The 24,557-nt window shown below is 40.5% G+C and overlaps 3 protein-coding genes across 3 annotated transcripts; 2 read left to right on the forward strand and 1 right to left on the reverse strand.

The window, feature by feature from the left end:
- The first annotated feature begins 1,272 nt into the window (after window positions 1-1,272).
- On the forward strand, window positions 1,273-9,494 carry LOC4327192 (transcription factor MYB3R-1). The gene is made up of 12 exons (XM_015770383.3): window positions 1,273-1,667; window positions 2,490-2,728; window positions 2,811-2,865; window positions 3,474-3,531; window positions 4,163-4,257; window positions 4,349-4,452; window positions 4,836-4,964; window positions 5,371-7,159; window positions 7,375-7,580; window positions 8,391-8,475; window positions 8,709-8,918; window positions 9,158-9,494. The coding sequence occupies exons 2-12, from the start codon at window positions 2,610-2,612 to the stop codon at window positions 9,287-9,289; spliced, it is 2,982 nt and encodes a 993-aa protein (XP_015625869.1). The 5' UTR covers window positions 1,273-1,667; window positions 2,490-2,609; the 3' UTR covers window positions 9,290-9,494.
- A 1,463-nt stretch (window positions 9,495-10,957) lies between these two features.
- Window positions 10,958-14,432, reverse strand: LOC4327193 (uncharacterized). The gene is made up of 7 exons (XM_015757997.3): window positions 13,853-14,432; window positions 13,285-13,616; window positions 12,652-12,991; window positions 11,950-12,098; window positions 11,783-11,876; window positions 11,380-11,451; window positions 10,958-11,256 (listed from the first exon to the last, which is right to left on the reverse strand). The coding sequence occupies exons 1-7, from the start codon at window positions 14,384-14,386 to the stop codon at window positions 11,212-11,214; spliced, it is 1,566 nt and encodes a 521-aa protein (XP_015613483.1). The 5' UTR covers window positions 14,387-14,432; the 3' UTR covers window positions 10,958-11,211.
- Window positions 14,433-14,711: 279 nt separating this feature from the next.
- Window positions 14,712-22,835, forward strand: LOC4325877 (TOM1-like protein 9). Its single transcript, XM_015757987.2, has 10 exons — window positions 14,712-15,023; window positions 16,470-16,548; window positions 16,996-17,094; window positions 17,180-17,293; window positions 17,486-17,628; window positions 18,242-18,323; window positions 18,951-19,036; window positions 19,405-19,638; window positions 21,210-21,688; window positions 21,835-22,835. Exons 1-10 carry the CDS (start codon window positions 14,923-14,925, stop codon window positions 22,551-22,553), a joined length of 2,136 nt encoding a protein of 711 aa, XP_015613473.1. The 5' UTR covers window positions 14,712-14,922; the 3' UTR covers window positions 22,554-22,835.
- Window positions 22,836-24,557: the final 1,722 nt, after the last annotated feature.

The following is a 24,557-nucleotide window of genomic DNA, read 5'->3' on the forward strand; positions in this document are numbered from 1 at the left end:
CGTGCCCGGCGAGATCAGAGATAGCGCTTTCGTCTCTCCTGACAGTATCCGGAGACACCGTAGGGTACTAGCCGTGCTTATCCCTGAAGTCGATATCCGGCGGCGTGTCTTGGCGTATGTAGGCTTCTATGTTGTGGCTTCCATGTCCATTGTGTTGGGTGTGTGGATTCTGTCCCTCTCCTCCTAGGGGGACTTGTATTTATACCCATAGGTGTCCCCTTGTCCAAGTAGAACTAGGGAACCAATATGGATACAATCCGAGTAGTCCTTGTCGTTTTCATGTAGAACTCTGGTTGTCTTTCCTTATCCGGAACTCCCCTATATCCGCAGGTTGTTTCCGTATAGGACATGGTATGTGGTGGGTCTTGCCAAGATTTAGTCAACTACTATTAGGTATGTGGTATCCATAACCCTGATATGTGTATTGTGGTATAGTGAGATCTCCAAACCCTGGTCAGATTAGGCTACAACAAATCAAAGCCAAATAAAATGAGCCGAGCTCGACAATGACTTAAAACTCAGGCTCGAGCCTTGGGCTTTCCTAGGTCACGTCGAATTTATTAGCTTTTTTAGCTACAAAATGTGGTTTTGAGTTTAACCCGGTAGTATAAAGCCTTGCAACATGAAAAATATAACTATGAATTACTTTTATTTTACGAATTCCTGTTTGTATCCTATGAGTGTATGCCAATAAATAGCAATACTAGCTAGAGAATTTGAAATAATTTATATGTACTTTCACAAGAAGTAATTGCAAATGAAATATTTATTCACGGGAAAGAGAAAAATACCATGGGTGAAATGTGACTATTGTTGGCCATAACATGATAACAACGTGTATGGAACATTTATTGCCACCAATAATTTCAAATTTTCTTCAAACGTAAGAAACAGTGAAAACCAAATCTCAATTGTTTCTACATTTTCACCACACACGCAAACAATTATTCTGTTCCAGTTGCATCACACACAAAACAAATGCTTTCCCCATCCTTTCAAAACGAATTTTGTTTTACCCCATTCCCAAATTAAAAACCATCGAAACAAAAGGGAAAGAAAAAAAAGGTAACAAAACAACAACCAACGACTAGCCGCAATCCAGCCGTTGGCATTCAAAAATTGCCGAAGCGGGACACAAAGGCGGCCGACGTGGAAACGGACGGCCCAGATCGCGCGGATCCCACGCGGGCCATCTCCCCGCCGTCCATTTCACACCCCCGCGCCCCCTCGCGTCCCCGTCCTTTTTGCAGAAACCACCCTGGAAAAATCGCCAAATAGCCATCCACTCCTCTTCTCATCTTCCCCTCTCTTCCGAAATTCCGCCGCGCGCCGCCGATGCGCGTCGCGGCCGCCGCCGGCGAAGCCCCCCTCCTCCTATGCGCGCCGCCGCCGCCTTCTTCCATCGACCTCCCCGCAGGCGCCTCCCTCCGTTCTCCCACCTCCGCAAATCGCGCCGTCATCGCTCGGGCCGGGCGGCGTCCGCAGCAGCAGCCGCCGCGGTGGTTGAGTTGAGGGCGTCTGGTAAGGATTTCGGGCCACCCAGATCCAGGCAGGCAGCGGCAGCAGCAGAAGCCGCGGAAGGGACGCGCTCCCGGCGGACGAGGCGGCGGCACGGCAGAGGCGTCTCGCGTCCAGGCTCGCCCGTCAGCAAGGCGATTGGTGATCTGGTATATATCTCTCCATCTCTCTGCTTGATTAATTGTTGCTTTGGGATGTTGCTTCGTTGGTGATTGGGTTGAAGTGTTGTGCTGATTTGAGTTTGAATATGGAGGAGGTGCTATGCTATACGATATAAACCGACTTACGAGCCCAGATAATTCGTATCACTAAGATCTGTGTTATATATTTTTTGTCTGGTAAATTCCACAGCGAAAGTCAGACGCTTTTAGCACCAAATAAACCTGAAACCCAGACAGAGGAGGTCCATATTTTTAGATTATGGATAAACCAGGAGATAATTCACATTTTGCAGAAAATACAATCCTCAAATCTAAAAGGAGAAAAAACATTTTACTACCCTAAAACTATTTTATATATTGCAGAAAGCTTAAGGTTTACTCCCCCTAAATGTGAAATTAGCTACTTCAGTAGTTCGGACTTCGGAGGGTAGAATGAGCTAATAAGTAGATTTGCAGAATAGTTTACGGAAGCAAAGAGGAGTTTTTCCCCATTTGCAAGTTATCCACTTGACTGCATATCAATCAACCATCTACATATACATCAGGGTGAATGATGCATTTTTTAGTTTTCATAAAGATGTACAACGAGGGGGTGTAGACACATTATCACCCCAACTCTTTTTTTAGATAAAATATTATACAATCCATCTCTATAATAAAACGAAAATGACATGAATTCTACCCCAACTCCTTTGAAATGAGAATTCATGTTCTTATGAGGGTAGTCAATGTCCTGTCCTCTATGCATCCCTGAATGCTTCTATTGTTACATCTTGTGACAATATCTTCATTCGTCCAATTCTTTTGCAGCTTATGATTGCTTCTCCCTTGGAGCAACTCCCTGAAGGCCTCACTGAGGCTTGACAGTATAATGATTTTTATATCCCTTGGAGGTTTCTACTGCAAAGTGAGGATTGATTGTCTTCACTCATGATGACAAGCGATAACGGAAAGGCTCCAGATAAGGATGGAGAGCCTTCTGGACCTCCGTCGGCTCCTCAAGAAGGAGAAATCAGCAATGAACCAAAAAGGCGACGACCTCTCAATGGGTAAAAGGCTAAAAGCTCTTTTGACTATCGTAATGTATATTGTACTAAATTTTGTTTTGTTTCTTTGTCCATGCAAATTTAGGAGGACCACCGGTCCGACACGGCGTTCCACCAAAGGAAATTGGACCCCTGAAGAGGTATACCACATGAATGTCATCTTGTGTTTCTGTTGACAAAGAGTCCTTTTCCTGTACGAATTATTAAATGGTGACTGAAAATCCTATTTTATGTATTGTTGAGAATGATTGACTGTAGACATCTAATGTGTTTAATGGCAAAGACCTATAATTTTTTAATATGAAAAAACATTTCAATTTAAATCCCGACTCTTGTGTGGAGGCTTGAGTTGCTTAATTTGGCGCTTTATTCCTACAAACCAAGTTGAATATGATAATTTACTAATTGCTAAAATCCAAGGGAGCCATGGGCAACTTTAGGTCAACGAGTGGATTGCATGTACTCTGAGGCAAATCATAAACTTCACTCTTCTACCTTGGGGTTTCCTGCTATTCTGTTTTTGTCATATACTCATGTGTGCAATTATATTCTGATTCTATGCTTTGTAAATTGTAACCAGCAGCATTTTGGTTCTATTTTGTATATGCCTTTTAATGCCTCACTGATATGTGAGCCTGGACCCATCTTATCAGCCTCTCATGCAACATTTAAAATTTCCATGTGTCTTATACATAAATTTTCTTGCTTACATGGTTTAACATTGCACATATGTGATATTCAAATGTAGGATGCCATATTGTCCAGAGCTGTTCAGACATACAACGGGAAGAACTGGAAAAAAATAGGTATGCTCTTTCGATTGCTGCAATGATATGGAAAATCATGCAATGATTCTTTGGCTATTTCCTTAGTCCTTACTCTTTATCATTGTATTTGTATTGTATCTTTTAGCTGACATACTTTTCTTTTTCTTGAATTCTTTATGGTTGTTTTTTTTTATGTTGGAATATATAAACAAAATAAAATAGCCTTCTAAAATCCATTTGGTATCTACATAACACTGCATTTTATAGCTTATCACGCATATGTTAGACTCCCTTGGATTTTTTCTTTTATTTTTTTTTTGCGCATTTGGTTTATGATTACATACTGTTGTATGGCAATTCATGTCAGGTTCTAACAGGAATAATATTTATATTTCACAATATTATACATAACATCTAATGCATTTTTACCATATTGTTCTCAAGGCTTCCTTTTTCTAACCATTGTTTATATTTGTACTTTAGTGCACTAGGATATCATAAACCAATCAGCATATTTTATATTTTATTTTCGATGTTATGCTAACTCATGTACAGGAAAGCATTCTGCTGTTTCATTAACTCACACCCTAGACATGCTTACCCTGTTGATGAGATTTCCAGTATATTGTTAAAAATCCAAGTTTTGACAGAGAACATTCTAATTTTCCAGCGGAATGCTTTCCGGATAGAACCGATGTACAATGCTTGCACAGGTGGCAAAAGGTTCTAAACCCTGAATTAGTCAAAGGGCCATGGTCCAAAGAAGTAAGCATGCTATTTGATTTATTTTCATCTCTTAAATAATACTGTATTGGTTACTCATCTTACGCTCACAATGGCATGCTCCTTTTTTCAGGAAGATGAAATCATTGTTCAGATGGTAAACAAACTTGGACCAAAGAAATGGTCAACCATTGCTCAAGCTTTGCCTGGACGTATAGGAAAGCAATGTCGAGAACGGTAATGCCATGAAAATTACTTATTCCATTTAGCTTGCACCAAGTAAAAAAAAAGATAGAACAATATATTTTGTGGGTCTCAACAGGGTAGCTTCTTTGTGCTAGCAACTACTGCTTTCTTCTAGTCCTTTGTTCTGCAGATGAATGCAGGTTTTCTTTTGACATAGTTCTTCCATAGACCATATATGTTGTACAATGAAGGCTGCCAAACCATGTGGTGGATTTAAACAATCCATATATGCTGTACAATTTATTTTAACAATGCAGTATTTTGTAAACTATCCTAACTTTGTTTCTTAATATGCATGGTAGCATTATTTTTAATTTGAGTATCATTACAATGTATTGGATGCCTTACAGATGTATCATCTAATCTGCATTTAGGTGGTACAACCATCTTAACCCTGGCATAAACAAGGAGGCATGGACACAAGAAGAGGAAATTACCCTCATACATGCTCATCGAATGTATGGAAATAAATGGGCCGAGCTGACAAAATTTTTACCAGGAAGGTAATGTTTCTTCCTTACCTAAGAGCTGCTTGAAATTAATCTATGTTCTTTTCCATGAAATGATGCATGCAAAATTTTTGTTTTACGGCCATTTTGACACATCTATTCAAGTTTAGCATTCTTGCCTTCTCTAGCTGTTTATGACCTACTCCCTCCGTCCCATAAAAAAACCTAGTACCGGATGTGACATATCCTAATACAATGAATATGAACATACATTTGTCCAGATTCATTGTACTAGAATGTGTCACATCCAGTCCTAGATTCACTTTTTTTGGGACGGAGGGAGTAATGCACAATGATCTAGTACTTTTGTGCAATTAATTCTTCTTGTTAATTTTTTTAAAAAAACCTCTTTTAGACTATTGAAGTCATTGAATTTTTAAAATTCTGTTTCCCCTATCAGGACGGACAATTCAATTAAAAATCACTGGAACAGTTCAGTAAAGAAGAAAGTCAATTCATACATGTCATCAGGTTTACTTACCCAAGTTTCGTGTCTCCCTCTAAATGAATATTCTGCAAATTGTAATTCCTCACCAGCGATGACCCAACAAAACAGTGAAGATAGTGGTTGTTTTGCTGTCCGAGAGGTTGAAAATTCATCAGGGTGTAGTCAATCATCACTTGCCAAGGTTTCTTGCTCCCAAGTGCATGATACTACTGTGCCATTGGGCTGTGATTTGCAAGTAAACGCGAATTTTGACAAGAATGAAGCACATGATTCTCAATCTTCCATGGGTCCCCAAGCATGCTATACTTCTGCGGAGGCTGTTGCATCTGCTTTGCCTGCTGTGCATTGCCATGTTTCTTCCTCTAACTTGGATCCAGATCAACACTTGCAAGAGGACTTTGCTCAAGGACTGAATTTGGACATGACTATAGATGAAATGCCAACTGTTCCTAGTTTTGCAGACAACCAGACTGTTTGTAGTATAGAAAATCATGAAAGATCTCTGGAGCCATATGATGTAGCAATGGAGGTGCCTCTCTCTATGTTATCAAGTGATTCTGGAGCTGAGCAAAAACTACATTTCATGTCTGAGGCTGACTTCAACAGTCCTAACTGTCTGAAATCTGAACTCTGGCAGGATATTTCCTTACAGGGCCTTCTTTCTGGACCTGATGCAGTTGAAGCTGATTCAATTTCAAGATCAAATCACCAATCGGATGTATATTCCTCTGAAGCAGATACCCATTTTTTAGCACCACCCTACATGCCACAGACATCAAATTCTTCAAGTGTGATGGGGCTTGCTGATGACCAGAGTCCACAGATGTCAGTACCTCCATCTCTTATTTGTTCAAATGCTATGACTGATGATGCACCTTTCGATAATAGACCAGGGCGGAAGGAAATGCCACTTTCTCAGGCAGAAGTGGTTACCCAATCTTCCAGTTCTTCTGGTGATGCTGAAATGTTTGCTAACCCTGGTTGTAGCAATGACAGACATGTTCCTTCTTCAACGATGGAAAGCATACCTGAATGTGGGGACCAACAGGTTACTAATGCGGAAGAACCTGAAGCCAGTCTAGAGAAAGAACCATCGCTTACACAGAGTGTGACTGCACCAGATGAACAGGACAAGGGAGCCCTCTTCTACGAACCTCCTCGTTTTCCAAGCCTGGATGTTCCATTTGTCAGTTGCGATCTTGTAACCTCTGGTGATCTCCAAGAGTTTAGTCCCCTTGGCATTCGGCAGTTAATGCATTCAACCATGAATGTCTGCACGCCAATGAGATTGTGGGGCTCCCCTACTCATGATGAAAGCACGGGCGTTTTGCTGAAGAGTGCTGCCAAAAGCTTCATATGCACGCCATCAATACTGAAGAAACGTCACAGAGATCTCTTGTCTCCTATTCCAGATAAAAGAATCGAGAAGAAATATGGGACTGAAAAGGATCGTGGGGTATCAGACACATCCTCCACCGGCATTCAAACAAGTTGTATCAATGCCACTAAAGATGATGCACTTATAACTACAGTTTTGCGTATTGAGCGATCTGCTTCTTCTAAATCTCTGGAAAAGAAACTTGTTTTCTCTGATGAAAACAAGGAAAATTTGGGCTACACAACTGAACAGACAAAAGATGGACAGAGTGCTGGAAATGACGAACACATGGACGAGCAGACAACAGGGGAACGCAGTTCTGCAACAAATGTAGCTACTAATGATGACCTGTCAGGCAATTTAGTAAGTACTTCCAGTTTCTGATGATATTTAGCTTGTCAGTAGTACCTTATTTCTTTGAGGAGGTGGACCAAGTTAATGCCCTGAATGACTGAGTGTAGCAAGTGCTTTTTAACCATGTTAGTAGTATGAAATATGGGGGCTGGGCAGACCCGGGCAAAATAGCAAATGAGTTTTGCTGATGATCTTGTTCTTATCTATATTGTTGTTTGATGCAGCAACCTGCAGGTATTCTTATTGAACACAGCGGCGATGATCCCATTTCCCCAGATTATGGCAAAAATACCATGAATCAGAAGCTGAACACAAATGTGAAATCTTTATCAGTCTGTAAGGAGGGAGTGTGTGCTAAATCAAAGCCCACTGAACTCATCGTGGAGAAATCTTCACCATGTATAAATGTGGATTATGAATATGTGAACATGTAAGACTTCACACCACTCACATGTTCCTTTGTTGTTTTCCATCAGATTCTTTTGTTTGGTTATCTTCTCAGATTATGTGAAAATCAAAGTTTTTTTTGGAAACTGATCTCTAGTGAATGATGAGTTCCTCCTTTTCTTGATATTAGCAAGCATCAATGCATTGAACCCATACTCCTGCATGCTTCTGAATAGTTGTGAAGCAGTGGCGTAGCTAGGATTTAAAGTAGGTGGTCCATCTATATGTACTAGGTCAATTAAAAGGGTGGTCCACTATACAATTTTTATTATATTAACCAGTACATATACTATAGTTTTAATCTTGATCAAATTTGTAGGTGGACCACAGTGCCACCTAGCTAGCTACGCCACTGTTGTGAAGTCTGCTAAACCTAAACTTAAACTGGGTCTTGCAGGGTTTTCATGTTGAACTTAGTTCAGTGGTGTGGCATATTTCACTTTCCTGATATCTACTTAGATACTTAAACCAGTACAAGATTTATGAAGTTGATGCTCATCCTTGTCTATGCAATCAGAATATCCCTTCAAGAGCTTCCATCTTTAGACAGAAACTGAAAAATATTTTTGTATCAAATGAATTATCATAAGCCTTTTAGCCACCATCTTACTGTAATTGGCACGTTATTTCATCTGAAATGTGGGTTTAATTCCCTAATGCATTTAGGATGATACATTTAGGATAATACATCAGGGAATTAAACCCACTACTGAAGTCTGAAGAGATTGTTTTATGATCCTTGTTCCTTCAGTTAATTTGTCGTTCTGAAATTCTAAACTGTTGCTCTTGTTAGATTGGCTGATACCCCAGGTATCAAAAGAGGACTAGAATCTCCTTCAGCATGGAAGTCCCCTTGGTTCGTCGATATGCATTTTCAGGTACATTTACCTCTTTTTTTAATTTTATTTCTCATGTTCATATTGTGTCATATAGAAATCCAGTGTTTGGAAAAAGCATGGACTACTGGGTTAAGTTAAGTGGATGGAAATATATTGGACTACTGGGTTGTGCCTGATAATAGTTTTTCATTAATCCTTCATGCTGTCACGCATTTGGTACTTTGTTTACTGTTATTTTCTTTGGTTAACTTCTGTCCATACGTTCCTCCCAGGGTTCATACTTCACCAGCCCAGCTGATAGTTACGACGCACTAGGATTGATGAAGCAGATAAATGTGCAGACTGCTGCTGCTTTGGTGGAAGCCCGTGAGGTACTGGCAAGCGGCGGCCAATGTGACAACATAAGCTCTGATAAGGAAAACACGGGGAATCCAGATGCCAAGAAGGAACCAGGGACAACCAAATTGCAAACAAAAATCATGGTACGCGGCAGTGAACTGCCTTTGCGTTAATATTCTTAGCTTGTAGCTCTTGCAAAATCTTGGTTTGTGAGTGCCAAAATGGTAGCAATTTGTTGAAAAATAGAAAAGGAAATAAAAGGATAGCAGTTGTTTTTTTTTTCTGTAATTGGTCACTTTTGAGCATAAATTAACATCCTCAGTAATGTCATTGTTTGGTTGTATTATCACTATTGATCGTAATTTTTATCCATATTTTTCAGGCAGAGGGTAGAGTCCTGGATTTCGAGTGTACCACACCTGAAAGATCATCAGACAAAAATGCTGGCAGCAATCTGGGAAGATATCTGAGCTCACCTATTCCTTCGTCCCATCTTCTGAAAAGTTTTAGATAGCTTGATATACCATGTGAGGAATACACCTCAGACTTGCTGTAACAATCATTATGCGAACGATCTTGTTCATTACCGTAAAAAAAGATGCTTCTTGTGACTTGCTCTCGACCTTACAATTTCAGCCCAGAAGCTACATTATTCCGCTCTATGATCACACTTCTGGTAGTACTAGAATATCTGATAATGGTATAAGTTTACCTGGCTATTAGAAATTCTTCAAGTTTATGCCTGTTATACTCAAATCCTACACCTAGATTTTCATTTTCAGCTATAAAATGTTGAAGCTAAACCATAGCTTCCAAAAGGCAACAGGATCCATGGGCTGTTCAAACTGTTATATTTAATTTTAATTCATTCCTGTTTAATGTGTCACATATTCATAATCCGCATTTATGCATGGTGAAGGTGAAGATTTCTCCAGGCTTTTCACCAGAAAAGTCGGGTAGATAAGCAGTAGTTGAAATTTCGAGTCCACCGTTTGCGAAAAGCCAGGTCGATAATTATGCTTTTGTGGAGTGTAATAGCTAGATTTCAGCATGGTATGGTGCTAAACTTCAAGTCTTCAACTTTGGAGGTTTGGACTGTGCCATAGCTGAAAGCATGTAGCCAGCCAGTCATGGTCCCAGTAAAATGTGGTGCCATGGCCTGAATGTAGGGCTGAAAACTTTCCGGATTCCGGACCTATTTTCAAAAACGGAATCTGTTAGTCGGAATTTTTTCGAAATTTTTCAGAAACAGAAACGAATTCGGAAATATTTTCTCAGAAACGGAATCGAAAATGATAAAGGGCAGTTTCCGTCGGAACTCGGAATCGGTCGGAAACTTTCTGGAAATTTTCTTGGAATTCGGATTTTTTTTCAGAATTTCTAGAAATTTTGTAACTTAAATACTCTAGGTTTATTTTTTTAAGCACTTAATAGTGAATACCATGGTGTTTTCCTGTTATTTTTTTTTTAAAAAATATTTTTTATGCAAATATAAAATTACATAAGAATATTTTTTTCCTGCATTCAGATTTATCAACTGCGTTACTCTCTAAAACATAGATAATTTATTACATAGATTGTGTTTTGTGATGTATTGTTAATACTTAACAATTGGACTTATATGATTGTGTTTCATGATGAATCGTTGACCGTTGAGACTTGAGAATTGAATTTATCAGTTTGAGGGTTTTTTTATCCGATAAATTTTCGTTACCGTATTTGTGCCGGTTCGTTTTCGCTCCATTTTCGGTTTCGATAATATTCGATTCCGTTTTCGTATCCGGAGTTACCGATTTCGATTCCGAAAAAAAAATATGAAAACGAAAACGATAAAGATGGTTTCCGTACCGTTTTCACCCCTACCTGAATGTGGATGTGAGCAAGGTTCTTTGACGTTAATTTTGGGGTTCGTATGCTGGAACAGATCTGTGCAGAGCATCTTCAAGACAGACAACATTGTAACGCAGCCAGCTGCAGCGACCTTATGCTTCCTTTGGAATTTGAAGGATGTTTGGATGATTTTTATAAGAATTGAACTAATCCCCCGTGCTCCAAAGATGCCTTAGCGTTTTTTTCCCCTTATCGGGTCACGTTAAAAAAACAGAAGTAATGTCGCAAAATATTTTCTTACCATTTACCCAATTTCACGAGCAATTGGATCACAAGGACTATATCGAACAGCTAGAAGAGATAATAGCTCAACTACTGTATAGAATCATCACAGAAAACGCCATGATGGCACAGTAGTGAGAATTCAAACTTCAGACTCTGAAGTTCCTACAATTTTCAAAAAGAATTTACCGGTTCATCTCTGAAGTCAAAAAGGAGTACAAAAGGCACATATATTAATAAGTACACAATAACTATCATGAGTGCCTCTTGCAACAGCTAAACTAAGTGGGGATGTACCCCGCTCCTCCATGATTCCTACCAGGCTCAGTCAAACTGTACTTTCTCCAGTTCACCAATCATTTCCTCAAACTGCAGGATAATAGTAAAGATTTGAAGGTATAGCAACATACACATTATTTTCAGAAGAAATAGTGAAATGCAAATGGTAGTAGTGGTTCACAGCAAGGTTATGCCAAGCGGTGGTATGGATACCTTTAAAATCTGTCTCAAAAAGTAATCACCATGGCGCTTGATTGGTTTGGACTCCATGACATGAATAACATCCTGCATGGTTGCACATAGATTATTGGCAGTTAATTATAGTGTCAAACTAGATGCATAATGGCATATGCCAATAGTGCCTTAACTACAGCTACCTCTGAGTAAGCAAAAGGATTAGAGGATCACACATAAAAGCCAAACCCAAATATTCAAGAACTAAATATCAACTTGAAATTGGAGAATTTGCAACGTTAAAGAAGTTTTACAGCTATGCAGTTCTATTTACTAGCTGGAAGGTATCAAGACAGCTGAAAAGAGGAATTGTATATCAACACAAGAAATGGTTACAAAAATATTCTGGGCCTCAGAGAAGGGTATTATTATGGCACATTACCTCCTTAATGTAGAAATCAAAGTCTGCGCTGGAAACAATCTTTCCATTATTGTCAACTGCATGCATTTTGTGCTTGTACGTCATCAGGATAGACCTGTACAAATATTGACTTAAGTTCTTCATGGCCCTTTGAAATATTACCAAGAAAAGTTAATTATCATACAGACCTAAGCGTTGCCTCATCCACTTCCATATATTGCGCAAGTTTGGCAATAGTTATTGTTGAATACAATTTTAGATAGCTTCTGATCCCTGAAAGCAACTGTTGTTGCTTCACTTCATAAAGGAACAACTTCAATTGAAGGCGGTATGCATCCTGTTACAAAATAGTAAAACAATAAACAAAATGTAGTAAACAAGAAAGTCAAATCCTATAGAATTAGACATCCACAATAATCAGAAACACACCATTTTGTGTAATCAACAAACGTGTAAATTTAGCCTACATTCTATCATTTCCATGTGACAAGATAACATGCCTATTTCTTATGACCCCTTTAGGAGCTTTAAATGGAATTTAAACCACCGGAATGTTTTACTGCAGGAGAATTTACTTTGTTTAACAGGGAAGAACAATTTCACCCTAAAATTGAATGTGCAATAGTCTGAAACAAGGAAAAGTAACTAAAGGGCTATTTGATTTTATTAATTTGTTTTTGGGAAAGAGTAAATTAGCTGTCAGAACTTTGGCAAACACAATAAAGTCCATGAAGAGAAGGCAAAAGGGCTCAAGGAGTGACAACATCCAGTAGCTGCAGTCGTGAACCAAACACCAGGAGACAAATTTCTAGATTGACTGCAGTAACAACTAGATAGGACGTATCTATGAATCAGAAAAATACATTATTATTTAACACCAAAAGCATTACCTGGTTATAATTTGTAAGTGGCTGATCCAGGGCTGGAGGTGATGGAGTAATAAACTTGGGGCATGCGTATGAAAACAGTTCATCATACGCAGCATAGGTTTCCTCATCAAACCTCTGCATCTTTGTCATTTTGTCATTATACTTTTCTTTCAGCTGGGTGCTAACATTCTCATCAATGAGGTTGTGCTGCGGGCATAAGGAAAGGCAAACTGCCAAGAAGGCATACATCTGTTCATTTTTCTTCAAGATCTGGTCATACTGCGGGGACTTCTGATGGTACTGCTTATATTTCAGAATGTACAGCAAGATTTTGTTGAATTCACGTATGGCTTCAGCATATCTACCAGAAGAATATAGCATTAGCTAAAACAACCATCTTGGGCAATTTCAAGAAAGTGAATTAAAAAATAAATTCATAAAATGGGGTTTTACTGAAAAGAATGCTTATATCCTAGGTGTGGCTGTACAACATGACTCAATCTAATTTTACTGGAAATAATGTTTATATCCTAGGACGCATTTCATGTGATTTAAGTACAATTTGAACATAGAAGAGCAAAAAACTCTGCGTCTAACATGGCACTGTAGATTGAAGTATCCATTGATTCCAAGGCAGTCAATGAACTTTAGTACCTGCGCATCATAAGATTTGCAAAGCCATAGTGGTAGATAGCAGAGATGTGACTCCCAATCACAATGGTGTAGACCCCCTGCTGGTTAAGGTCGATTGGTGCCAAGCACTTGAGGCCAGTGCGGTAATCCCCAAGGAGGCAGTGTATCCTGAGCAGCCCAATCATGCTGTAATAACCGAGCATCTTGAGCACATTGCTGCCACCCTGGTAGTCGTAGCCGTCGGTGGCAGTGAACTGCTCGAGCCCTTCCTTCTCCCTCTCCAGAATCTGCGCGATCATGGACTTCTCCACCAGCGCTTGCAGGTAATTGAGAACCCCGTACACATTCCACGCCTGCAGCAATTCAGCAAACCACATTAGATTGTACACCACGGATAAGAACAAATCAGAAAATCATATTAGATTGTACCCCACAGCTAAGAACAATTCAGCAAACCGGATTGCCGATTATATTATGCGCCGCAGATAAGAAAGAAACTGAATTACATATTAGATTAGGCTGCAGCTAAGAAAGAATAGTAGTAATAATGCATAATCAAGAAGCATTGGTGGTGAGCTGGGTGTGTCACCTTGTCGAACTGCTTGAGCTGGTGGAGCTCGTCGTCGGACTTGTTCTTGAGCTTGGCGCGGTACTGGCAGAAGCTCTGGAACTGGTAGACGAACTCGTCGACCATGTCCCAGAGCCACTGGTTGGGGAGCTGCATGTTGACGACGCCGTGGAGGACGACGCTGAAGAGGTCGCAGTAGTTCGCCCACGACTCGGCGCGCTGGCCGGCGGTGAGCGGCGCGGACGACGACGACGACGAGGAGGCCCGCGCGTAGGCGTGGCGGTACCAGAGCTCCCGGTAGAGGAGGAGGAAGACGTGGTCGCCGTCGCAGTAGGGCGAGACGGCCTCCGCCGCCGGCCACGGCGCGTCGCGGAAGAGGCGGTCGGAGAGCCGCTGGAACCCGCCCTCGTACATCTGGTGGATCTCGTACACGTTCTTGTCCCTGACGTGCCTGTACATGTGCGCCACGAACGTCTTCACCGAGTCCGGCACGTAGCTCGGGTCGTACACCGCCCCACCTCCGCCGCCGCCACCCTCCGCCGCCGCCGCCGCCATTGCTAGGGTTTCGCGCTTCCGGCGGCGCGTGCGGAGGGAGGAAGACGAAGACGCCTCCCCGCTCCAGGTTTTCGTTTTTAATGGGCCTCAGTGTTTCGGCCCACGTAGAGTATGGGCCAAAATGGGCCTGGTAGTGGAGGCCCACGTTGAGGGAAAAGTGACAGTTATGATGTGGGGGACAGCTCAGATCCATCCGACAAGCCGCCACCTACCAAACGAACTCGTTAACTTTCCTAAAAAAAATAAAAAAAATGATTTATTTATTCATTTTTATTTTTTTTGGGAGAGCTAATTTGGCGGGGAGAAATTTCCAAGAAAAGAAAATAGGAGGAAATCGTTAGACAAGGCGGGTGGGGGGGCATCGCATCTGGAGGTGGAGGCCAATCCGCTCGCTCGCTCGCTCGCCGGCGACCCGAATCCGGCCAGGAGGGGGGGCGGCTGGCCGGAGCTAGGGTGGGTGGGTGGTTGGCCGCACCACCTTCCTCCGCGCCGCCGGAGCGTGGGCAGCGGCGGCGGCCGGTGGGAGGAGGGGAAGCATGGCGGGCTCCATGGTGGACCGGGCGACCAGCGACATGCTCATCGGGCCCGACTGGGCCAAGAACATGGAGATCTGCGACATCTGCAACCGCGACCCCGGGTACGTGTGCTCCTCTTGATCCCGTGGCGGTGGCGGGCTGCCTGATCTTGATCCGCGGCGAGCGGTGGTGGTGGTGGTGGTGGTGTGGTTTCTCGTTGGGATGATGGGGCACAGCGGCGCGGGAATTGGATCCTTCTATTCTGAAAATTAGAATGCGATTGGGGGGTGGTGGGTGAATGAATGCTAGTGCTAGATGGGAGGAGGAGATCAGGATTTGCGGTGGCGGTGGATCTGGCTCCGCTCGCATCCTGGTTCGCCATGAGGTCTTTGATTGTGAGGAGGAAGTTTTGGAAATGGCTAGATAGAATTGCTGGGGATTGGTGCTTGCTTTGCCGTTCAATTGGCTTATTTGGTGAGGTGACAAGATGATACGCTGCAGTTAGATCGCAAGAGCGTGGTGGTATTCATGGATTCACTGGCAAATTGCTAGTGGAACCAACCGTAACCGAGGAGAAAATACGAGCTACCATATGGAATAATATTGCTTTCATAAACAATTTTCAGTAACCTGTGAGTTTCATAACTTACGAGGTGTTCCTAGTGACACACATACTAGTAGAGAGAGAAAAAAAAAGAAACTGCAGATAATATAGCAACCTAGGATGGTTCGTACTCCCTCCATCCCACAATATAGCAAGGTAGTAGATATTATTGTGAGAAGGTTGAAAAATAGAAATGATGAATGTTTGCTCGCCACTGCAACTTGACTGTTTTCTTCAAACAAATGACAACTAGCCCATTTGACTCGGGATGCAGTTTGTCAGCTGCTGTAAAAATTAGGTTAGCTTACATTAATCCTACTAAGATTAGTTTAGCCCAATTTTTGTGCTTGGCAGCTAACAACATTAATCAAAATTAGTGATTAGATAGAGGAGGAGGAGGTTAGCTGGAGAGAAAATAGAACTCAGGGGGTTAGTTAAGTGTCTCCAAGATTATTTGGTTGTTTAAACGGCTACCCCATTTATTAACCTTAAAACCTAACAAGCACAGCTTTAGGATAAACTGTGAAGCATTAATTGCATATTAGAGTACCTTTAATTCCTTATCGTAAGGCAGCTACTTGAGTGCTGCTTCATGATTCACCTGCATGCTTTTAAACTAGTATTTCTGTACTGCTGCTGCAACGTATGATCTTTATTAGTTGAATACTTAGCATACAGCTACTAACGGTAGTCATTAGTTGTTACAACTTACAACTAAGTTAGTGGTGGAGGCCACCAAAAGTTTGATGCAGTTGGGCTGTTTAATGTGTCTGCTGGTTTTGATGAGGCAATGATTCTGTTCCTGTCTAGAGGTTTTATAGTTTGCCTTGATTCATGGTCGGTTATTGTGATTGGAAACCAAATGGTTGAGGTTGACTCTGAAGATGAATATTTATTGTATTGTAAATAATTTCTTTCGTTTTGGTTCGTCAATTATTGATGAGCAAACATTTGTCATGTACAGGCAATCAAAAGATGTTGTTAAGGCACTCAAGAAAAGGATTGGGCACAAAAATCCAAAAGTCCAAATTCTTGCGCTGACTGTGAGTTTATCATAACTTTACATCCTTTTTAAGAGTGGTGCTAATGGTACAAGCAATGGGAAGAATCTCTTCTCTGTGTGTTTTAACATCAAGCATATATGTCTATTGCTCAGCTATATTTGTGTGTTTATTTTGTTCACTAAGCACTACTGTTCCAGTCTGTATTAATATTATTGTCCAATATTTCATGAACATGTGTTAATGTAATGATCAGTTGCAACCATGCAACCTGAAGCATCATTAGCACAAAGGAACATCATTTCATAATAAACATGTGTGTATTAATTCCTTGTCCAGTCCACGAAGGTGGGAGGGAGATTTGATGAGGATACAACTTATTTTACTTATGCTTCATTATTATTTTGGAGATGTATCTTGTTTAGGACAACTTGCACAGGATCTAAAATGAATAATATCCTGATTTTTTTTGGGGGAGCTCTGTTTCAGCTCTTGGAAACTGCAATCAAGAACTGTGGGGATATATTCCACATGCATGTTGCAGAAAGAGATGTGTTGCATGAGATGGTGAAGATAGTGAAGAAAAAGGTTTGATATGCTCCATAGTTTTGATCTCAAGCTGTTTTGTTTTAATGTCCTGAATATGATGGCATATGTTCTTGTCCTATTACAGTCTGATCAGAATGTCAAAGAGAAGGTATTAACTATGATAGATACATGGCAAGAAGCATTCGGGGGACCACGTGCAAGATATCCACAGTACTATGCAGCGTACCATGACTTGGTGGTATGGTTTTGAATCCCAGATTGGTTTATCAAGCTCTGAAGTTTTTTCCCACACTGAATTTTCCATATTCAGAAGTCGTTGCATTGTTTGATCATGTGATTAATTGGTTACTGATCTATCTATATTTGTTAGAATTAAGGGGGAATTCACCTTGCTGTTTGACATAGCTATCCTCCTATTTCACTATTGCAGCGTGCTGGAGCTGCATTTCCAAAGAGATCTGATCGACCTGCACCATTGTTTAATGGCCAGTCTCCAGCAGGCAGAAATATGCGTAGTCCTGATCAGCAGGATGAAGCTGAATCGTCTGCTGGAAATGATTTTCCTGCTTTGAGGTGTGCTTTCATACTTTTCATTTTCTGATTTGATAATATCTTTTCCTATATGTTCTCTTTACTGGTTTGAGATTATCACATGAACATGTGGAAAACTATAACTATTAGAAGATCACTATTCACTAGTCGGTACCTCCTGCTGATCTGTTTAGCAAAGTTGTGTGTAAAGTGCTATGACAATACTAGCGTAGTACCTAACTACCTGTGAATTTCAATGGATCTCAAATAAATATACTATAAATTCTAAACTTAAAACAAATAAATACGCCCTAAAAGAATTGCATACAGAATTCACATCACATCAATTGACACCTTATACGCACATGTGCTGTGCAGAGGATGTAATCCTTTATAGAAGATATTACAAATAATTTGAAAATGTTTGTGTAAACCCATCCACAAAAGAATCCTTGAAAGAAGGGGGATAGATGAAGAACTTCATCACAACCACCAAGTCACTAATTCCTTTGGAGTAAAGTTTTTTTTTTTTCCGTCTCCAGTGAGAACCTTTGAATAACTCATCTACTTCACCTTGCTTTGCCTGCTGTTTCTCTAACCTTATATTCTTTTTCTGTCATTTGAAGTAAAACTGAATGTATGCTTATATTTTCAGCATGTCAGAGATTCAGAATGCTCGTGGTATAATGGATGTGCTAGCCGAGATGCTAAATGCTTTAGACCCTGGAAACAGAGAGGTACCGATAACACTTACCTTGCTTTTAAACTCAAGCTGCACAAAAAAAAAGCACATCTAAATGTTAGTGTCACAAATACCTGTTAAAGAAAACAATCCATCTTGTTTTATTTTGAGAAATAACTCCTGATCTTTTAATTTGAGAAATGGTCTTGTTCTAACCACATAAAACTTACTATGCTGTGGAGCGTGTTTTTGCCCTTACTTGCTTATGTTCTATAAACATTTGAGTATATGACACGTCAGCCTGTAGTCTATCAAATGTTCATTGATTCCAAGCAGCATTACTTGAAATACCATTTGCCTGGTTGCCGTGTACCCTATATTGTTATGAAATCTATTTGGTATGGTAACTAAGGTATCGAAGCATGAACATGGTATACCATTGTTTTCATGCTTTTGATAACATTCGTATGTGGGTTTGGACACCCATATTTAAAAATCTTAGAATAAAGGAGTACTCCATTATATTTTAAAATCCATTTATTGTGGAAGAATAAACAGAAGTCTAAATGGAATTTTAATTCGAGGTTCAAATCTGTACTTATATGTTCCATACTTAGTTACTTAACAACCTCCTTTTGTGTTAGGTTTACTGATTTTGTTTGTCTGACTACTCTGTACACAGGGACTAAGGCAGGAGGTAATTGTGGAGCTTGTTGATCAGTGTCGCACTTACAAGCAGAGAGTGGTACTACTAGTTAATGCTACCGCGTGAGTAAATCTAATATTTGGTGAATATAGTTTTTACTTCTAAGATATGGATGAAGTTGACTGACTGAACTTCCTTGACAACCCTGGATTATGGGCATGTGTCTGAGTAGAGGATGGTAAAAAGGATGGTCTTTGTCATTTTTGTGAATTAATCTCTATAACATTTCCTCCTGTGTGAGATATAATGTTATGCTCAAGAAGAGCTGATCATAAGAATTATCTTATCATCTTATAAAGCATTTGGATCCAAATATAAAATATTCACTCATGAAAAGCTGGCAAAAGTAGCCCTTGGCTGGCATCTGTATTATCTCATTTAACTATTTATTGCAACATATATACTAAAATTCTGGTTTGGCCATTTACAGGGATGAGGAACTTATGTCACAAGGGCTTGCACTGAATGATGACTTGCAACGTGTTCTCGCAAAACACGATGCAATTGCTGCAGGCATTGCAGTTCGAGTGGAGAAGAAACCTAAGTCTCTGCAGGCACTTGTAGACACTGAGGATTCTATGAACCAAGACTCTAAGAAAGAGCAGGCACTTGTAGATATTGAGGATCCTACAACCCAAGAGACTAATAAAGAACCAAGCCAAAGGTTATAATCTTCTCCTGTCACATTTGCATATTTCTTATTTCTAGGTAATATTGAATGATATCAGCCCATGTGCGTGCGATTTTTGTGCATAAATGCTGGAAACAATTTTTTTATTAGTAATTAGCCATTATTCTTTATTAACAAGTGCTTAAACACTGTAATATAGTTCTTCAGTTTTGGTGATGTACAATTGTACCATCCACCATGTTTCTGTGGGTATTTCAGGCTTCTCCTTTTCCATTGCAGAGTTCTATTCTTCTAAACTGCTAATTATACTTGGTCTAAAGAACAAACAAGTTTGTACATTGTAATTGATCAATACAGTTTCTGCTATTGGCAGCAATTTGCCCAGTGTAGTGTAGCTGTTTAGGCTTGTGAACATATGCACTTCCAGACAACATGTTGTCATGTGTATAAAATTTCCTATTTATGTTCCTGATAAAGCCAGTATCATAAACACCGATTAAAATCCAAAAAGTCATCACCATTGCTGCTTACCTCCACATATGTACATATATTTTTTGTTTATGAACACCCCTACAAGTCTGATAGTCAATGCATTTATACCCTTGACAAGTACTTCCTCCGTTACATATTATAAGACTTTCTAGCATTGCTCACATTCATATATGTTAATGAATCTAGACATATATGTGTGCCTAGATTCATTAACATCTATATGAATGTGCGCAATGCTAGAAAGTTTTATAACCTGAAACGGAGATAGTACTTTTTTTTTGTTTTTATCAACACCCCTGCAATCCATTTTATCATCAAATTATACCCTGGGGCTAAATTTTTCTCATCTTCTCACTACTTTCTCTTGTTTAATCATAAAAGGTCAGTGGCTATATGGAAGCCCAATGGCATCTACAAATGCTAGTGACCCAAACCACTGAACAATCACACCCATGGCTCCCTTTCTGCACAGTACTAGTATATCAAAATTATTAGGACATGTTGGAGGGTAGGTCCATATGCCAGCCTATTTGCATATGTACATCTTATACATGGTAGCCACTGTTTGCATATGAGGAGCCTTGGCCTGTGACTACTGACTCCTCATGGTAATCACTGTGACTACTGATTGGGGCCCTTAACTGCTACCTGGTGTGGTATCAGTTTTTGTTTTCTACACTAAATCTACAATCCGACTGTTCTTATTTTACTTGAATTGGTGGTATTGGAAATCGTAGTGCTGTCTTTTACAAATTTGTTGAATATCCGTTTTCTGTAACTTATGGTAGAGGGTGTTTTGGTAGCAAACAGAGCAAACTGTGGCTCTCAGCTCTGTAAGGTATTGTAGAACTAAAAAGATAGTTGTTGAGAGAAAGCACGTAGGTAGAACCTTCTCTCTCTAAAATAAAGATAAATGTGCATTTCTTGAACCTAGCCAAATTTTATGATCCAAACTGCATTTAGTGTTGATTTGTTTGTTTCTCTTGGCTTTCATAGTATCACTAGACCATAGTGATGATCTATATTCGTAACTTTTTTTTTTTGATTATTTATCATGTTTTACCTGGCTTCTTTAATAACATCTGTTTGCATGTGACCTGCCTTTGTAACAGTGCCAGTGTGCAGTCACCATTTGAGCAACTAGCGCTTCCAGCACCTCCGGTGTCAAATGGCTCAGCAACCCCAGCACCAAAATCCGATCTTGGCGTCGATCTTCTTAGCTGGGATGACAACCCATCTACAACAGAAAATTCACTAGCGCTTGTCCCAGTTACTGATCCAGTAGTTGATTCTACTCCAAGTCAAAATGCACTAGCTATCGTTGACATATTCTCTCAAAACAACACAACCAATAACATTGCCAAACCTGCGGATCCCTTTGGTGTTAATTCTAGCTCTACTCTTCCTGGATCACAGCCATACAATGCTCCAACCCAGCATCCTCTGCAAGCACAGCAGCAGCCTCAGCAGGTGGGCCTCTATCCTAATGGGGGAGCTGTGAACCCTGGAACATCATACCCCACAAGTTCTGGGTGGAATGGTCAAATTGCGAACAATGCGACGCCTCCAGCGCAGCAAACAGTGAATTATGGTATTGCAATTTATTTATACATTTACATTTCTCAACCTTTTTCCTACACCATCATCCCTATCATTGGATGTCAGAACCACGCATGTCCATGCTTGTGTTCTGTTTGAGCTTTGAAGAAATTCTGATGGGTCTCCTGAATTTTGTAGATGAGCAAAGTGGAGCCCTTCCCCCACCTCCTTGGGAAGCTCAGTCAGCGCCAAGCGGCGACATGTCAAATGGCGGTATGCAGTCTCACCCGGTGTCAAACGGCCAATTTGGAGGTATGCCATCTCTCCCAACACCATCAAACCAGATGGGTGGGATGCAGCCCTTGCACCCGCAGATGAACCAGATGGGAGGTCCACAAGCCCACCAAATGTACAACAACCAACAACCGGGAGCCATGCAACCCAGCCAACCTGCTGTAACCCAGATGCAATCAGGCTTTGCGAACCAATTCGGTTCGATGCCACCACACTCCATGCCAGGAATGCAATTCCCCGGGATGCAACCTTCGCCGATGCCAGGAGCGCAGCCAGTCATGATGTATGCGCAACCGATGATGATGCCGGGTATGCAGTTTGCAGCCATGCCGCAACCACGAATGTATGGCCCCCAGATGTCCCAGTACCGGCTTGTGCAGCAGCAAGCGGCACAATACTACAGCAACAGCCAAGGGAGGCCAACATACTACGCTGGTATGAATGACCTCTCCCAGAAAATGTATGGCCTCTCCATGCAAGACAGCTCTTACATGGGGATGAACAGCTCGCCCTACTCTACAACACCTTCATCATCATCTTCCATGGGGCAACCATCGAAGCCTGAGGACAAGCTGTTTGGAGATCTTCTTAGCATTGCCAAAACAAAGCAGAACAAGGCTTAATGAGAAACAATCAAATGGAGTATTAAAAAAAAAGTGTGAAGAGGTCTAATATCTCTTGTGTAATTGTTACACATTTTTTTCCCCACGTGGCTTGATCATACGCTGTTGTAGCATTTGAATGTATAATCTTGTTCCGGTTTTGTACGATGCCCGGCCCCGATTGATTTCATTTGATTCGTTATACATACAGTACCGTGTGTACTGATCACGGCCGCTGAGAGGATACGCTGGTAAATTAATTGATGATCTAGTATAATAAGCATGTATTTTTCCCCCCTCTGATATACTACTGTCTTTAATATAGCAGGACTGTGTCCGTACTTGCCTTGGTGGCAGTCTCTGCTGTACCCTACTCCTACCTGCTAAAAGAGGCATCTTCGATGAACGCCACCCAATCTAGATATGATATGGATATCTTTATTGATGGTACGCAACAGCTAGTCTACTGTCCATATATATGTATTTGCGTGAAGGAGTGCAGGTCAGCGTCACTAGTACATATTTATTACTGCCCGGCTGCCAAGAGAAGAGAGGGTAAATTAAAGGCTACTACACGACGTGTTATATACTGTCATCACCAACCTTCTTTCACATCTTTGGACATTGTTATGACGTTTCAGATTATTATTATCTAACAATATTCCCAGTCTTAAAAACATTTTTTACTGTTCAATTAACTAGGAGCTCCACAATTAATACTCTCTCTGACAGTCAACATTATTCCGTGAAAGTTTTAAAACTTTGATTATCAATACATCTCGAACTATTTAGTTTGAAAACACATAATCATATGGGCGAATTTTTATTTCTTTGTAGTTACTTTTACAAAATTACAATTTAATTTCCCAAATATACCAACTTCTTCCTATGTATTTAGAGAAATGGATGTCGGATAGGGTTATATTTTAAAACGAAGGCAATAGATATCATCGTAATATTCTAACAGAAAAAATTGTTGTCAAACTTACATGATATTATTGACAATACGCATTCAAAAAAAATATTATTGACAATAACTGAATAAAATCAGCCGTGTTATATATAGAGATACTCCATCCATAAAAAAAAACCTAGGAGAGAATGTGTCTCCTCCTAATGGCTAATATAATGAATCTGGACAACCCCTCATAATATAACAAATCTGGGCATCCATTTGTCCAGAGTCATTATACTAGGAGTAACATCATCTTCTAAGTTTTTTTTTGGGGAGTACTCTCTCCGTCCCAAAAAATAAACCCTAGGTTTCCGTGTCCAACGTTTGACTGTTTGTCTTATATAATTTTTTTTATAATTAGTATTTTCATTGTTGTTAGATGATAAAACATGATTAATACTTTATGCATGTCTTATCTTTTTAATTTTTTTTAAATAAGACGGAGGGTCAAACGTTGGACACGAAAACCCAGGGTTTGTCTTTTTTTTAGGACAGAGGGATTACGTAGCAAGACTATTTACGACCTTTTTATCCATACATCCACGATAGGAACTTGCAACTGGAGCATGCACGTAGTATTAATTTTGTGCAGCAGCACACCGGGCGTGTGATATCCTACTAGCTAGTACTCCTGCCATGTCTGTACTCTGCTTGCATAACTGCATATGCATGCGTCCACACGGCTCCACGCATCGCTCATGATCTCGATCGGTCGCTTCCCGGCTTCAGTTTGCCGCGCCCTGATCGGTAGCAAATTAAACCTTAGCTACCCGTCCCCCCGCGCCGCGACGCACTGCCCCCGCGTTGCATTGCATGCGCTGCTCGTGTCGTCACAAGCTTGCATAATGTGGAAAATAACTGTTACGATCAGGCAGAAAAAATACCAAGGAATTTACTAATTTTTCTATTAAAATTTGTTCAAGAAATTCATACTCTAGTGATCTTGATATAATCCTAACTCCGCCCCTGTTGATATACTATATGTTAGAGGTTGGCTAGGAATTGAGGGCCTGTCCAAATTATAACCAAAATAAACCTTACCAAATTTTGGCAATTGGTAAGAGGGTAAT

The sequence above is a fragment of the Oryza sativa genome, chromosome 1 (genome assembly GCF_034140825.1).
Source record: "Oryza sativa Japonica Group chromosome 1, ASM3414082v1".
Taxonomy (NCBI): domain Eukaryota; kingdom Viridiplantae; phylum Streptophyta; class Magnoliopsida; order Poales; family Poaceae; genus Oryza; species Oryza sativa.

Coding starts and splice junctions, on each gene's coding strand:
- LOC4325877 (XM_015757987.2), top strand. CDS start 14,923: ATGGCGGGCTCCATGGTGGACCGGGCGACCAGCGACATGCTCATCGGG. Junction 15,024..16,469: donor ATCTGCAACCGCGACCCCGG/GTACGTGTGCTC, acceptor TGTCATGTACAG/GCAATCAAAAGATGTTGTTA. Junction 21,689..21,834: donor GCAGCAAACAGTGAATTATG/GTATTGCAATTT, acceptor TGAATTTTGTAG/ATGAGCAAAGTGGAGCCCTT.
- LOC4327193 (XM_015757997.3), bottom strand. CDS start 14,386: ATGGCGGCGGCGGCGGCGGAGGGTGGCGGCGGCGGAGGTGGGGCGGTG. Junction 13,617..13,852: donor AGCTCAAGCAGTTCGACAAG/GTGACACACCCA, acceptor GAATTGCTGCAG/GCGTGGAATGTGTACGGGGT. Junction 11,257..11,379: donor TTTTGAGACAGATTTTAAAG/GTATCCATACCA, acceptor ATTATCCTGCAG/TTTGAGGAAATGATTGGTGA.
- LOC4327192 (XM_015770383.3), top strand. CDS start 2,610: ATGATGACAAGCGATAACGGAAAGGCTCCAGATAAGGATGGAGAGCCT. Junction 2,866..3,473: donor GAAATTGGACCCCTGAAGAG/GTATACCACATG, acceptor ATTCAAATGTAG/GATGCCATATTGTCCAGAGC. Junction 7,160..7,374: donor ATGACCTGTCAGGCAATTTA/GTAAGTACTTCC, acceptor TGTTTGATGCAG/CAACCTGCAGGTATTCTTAT.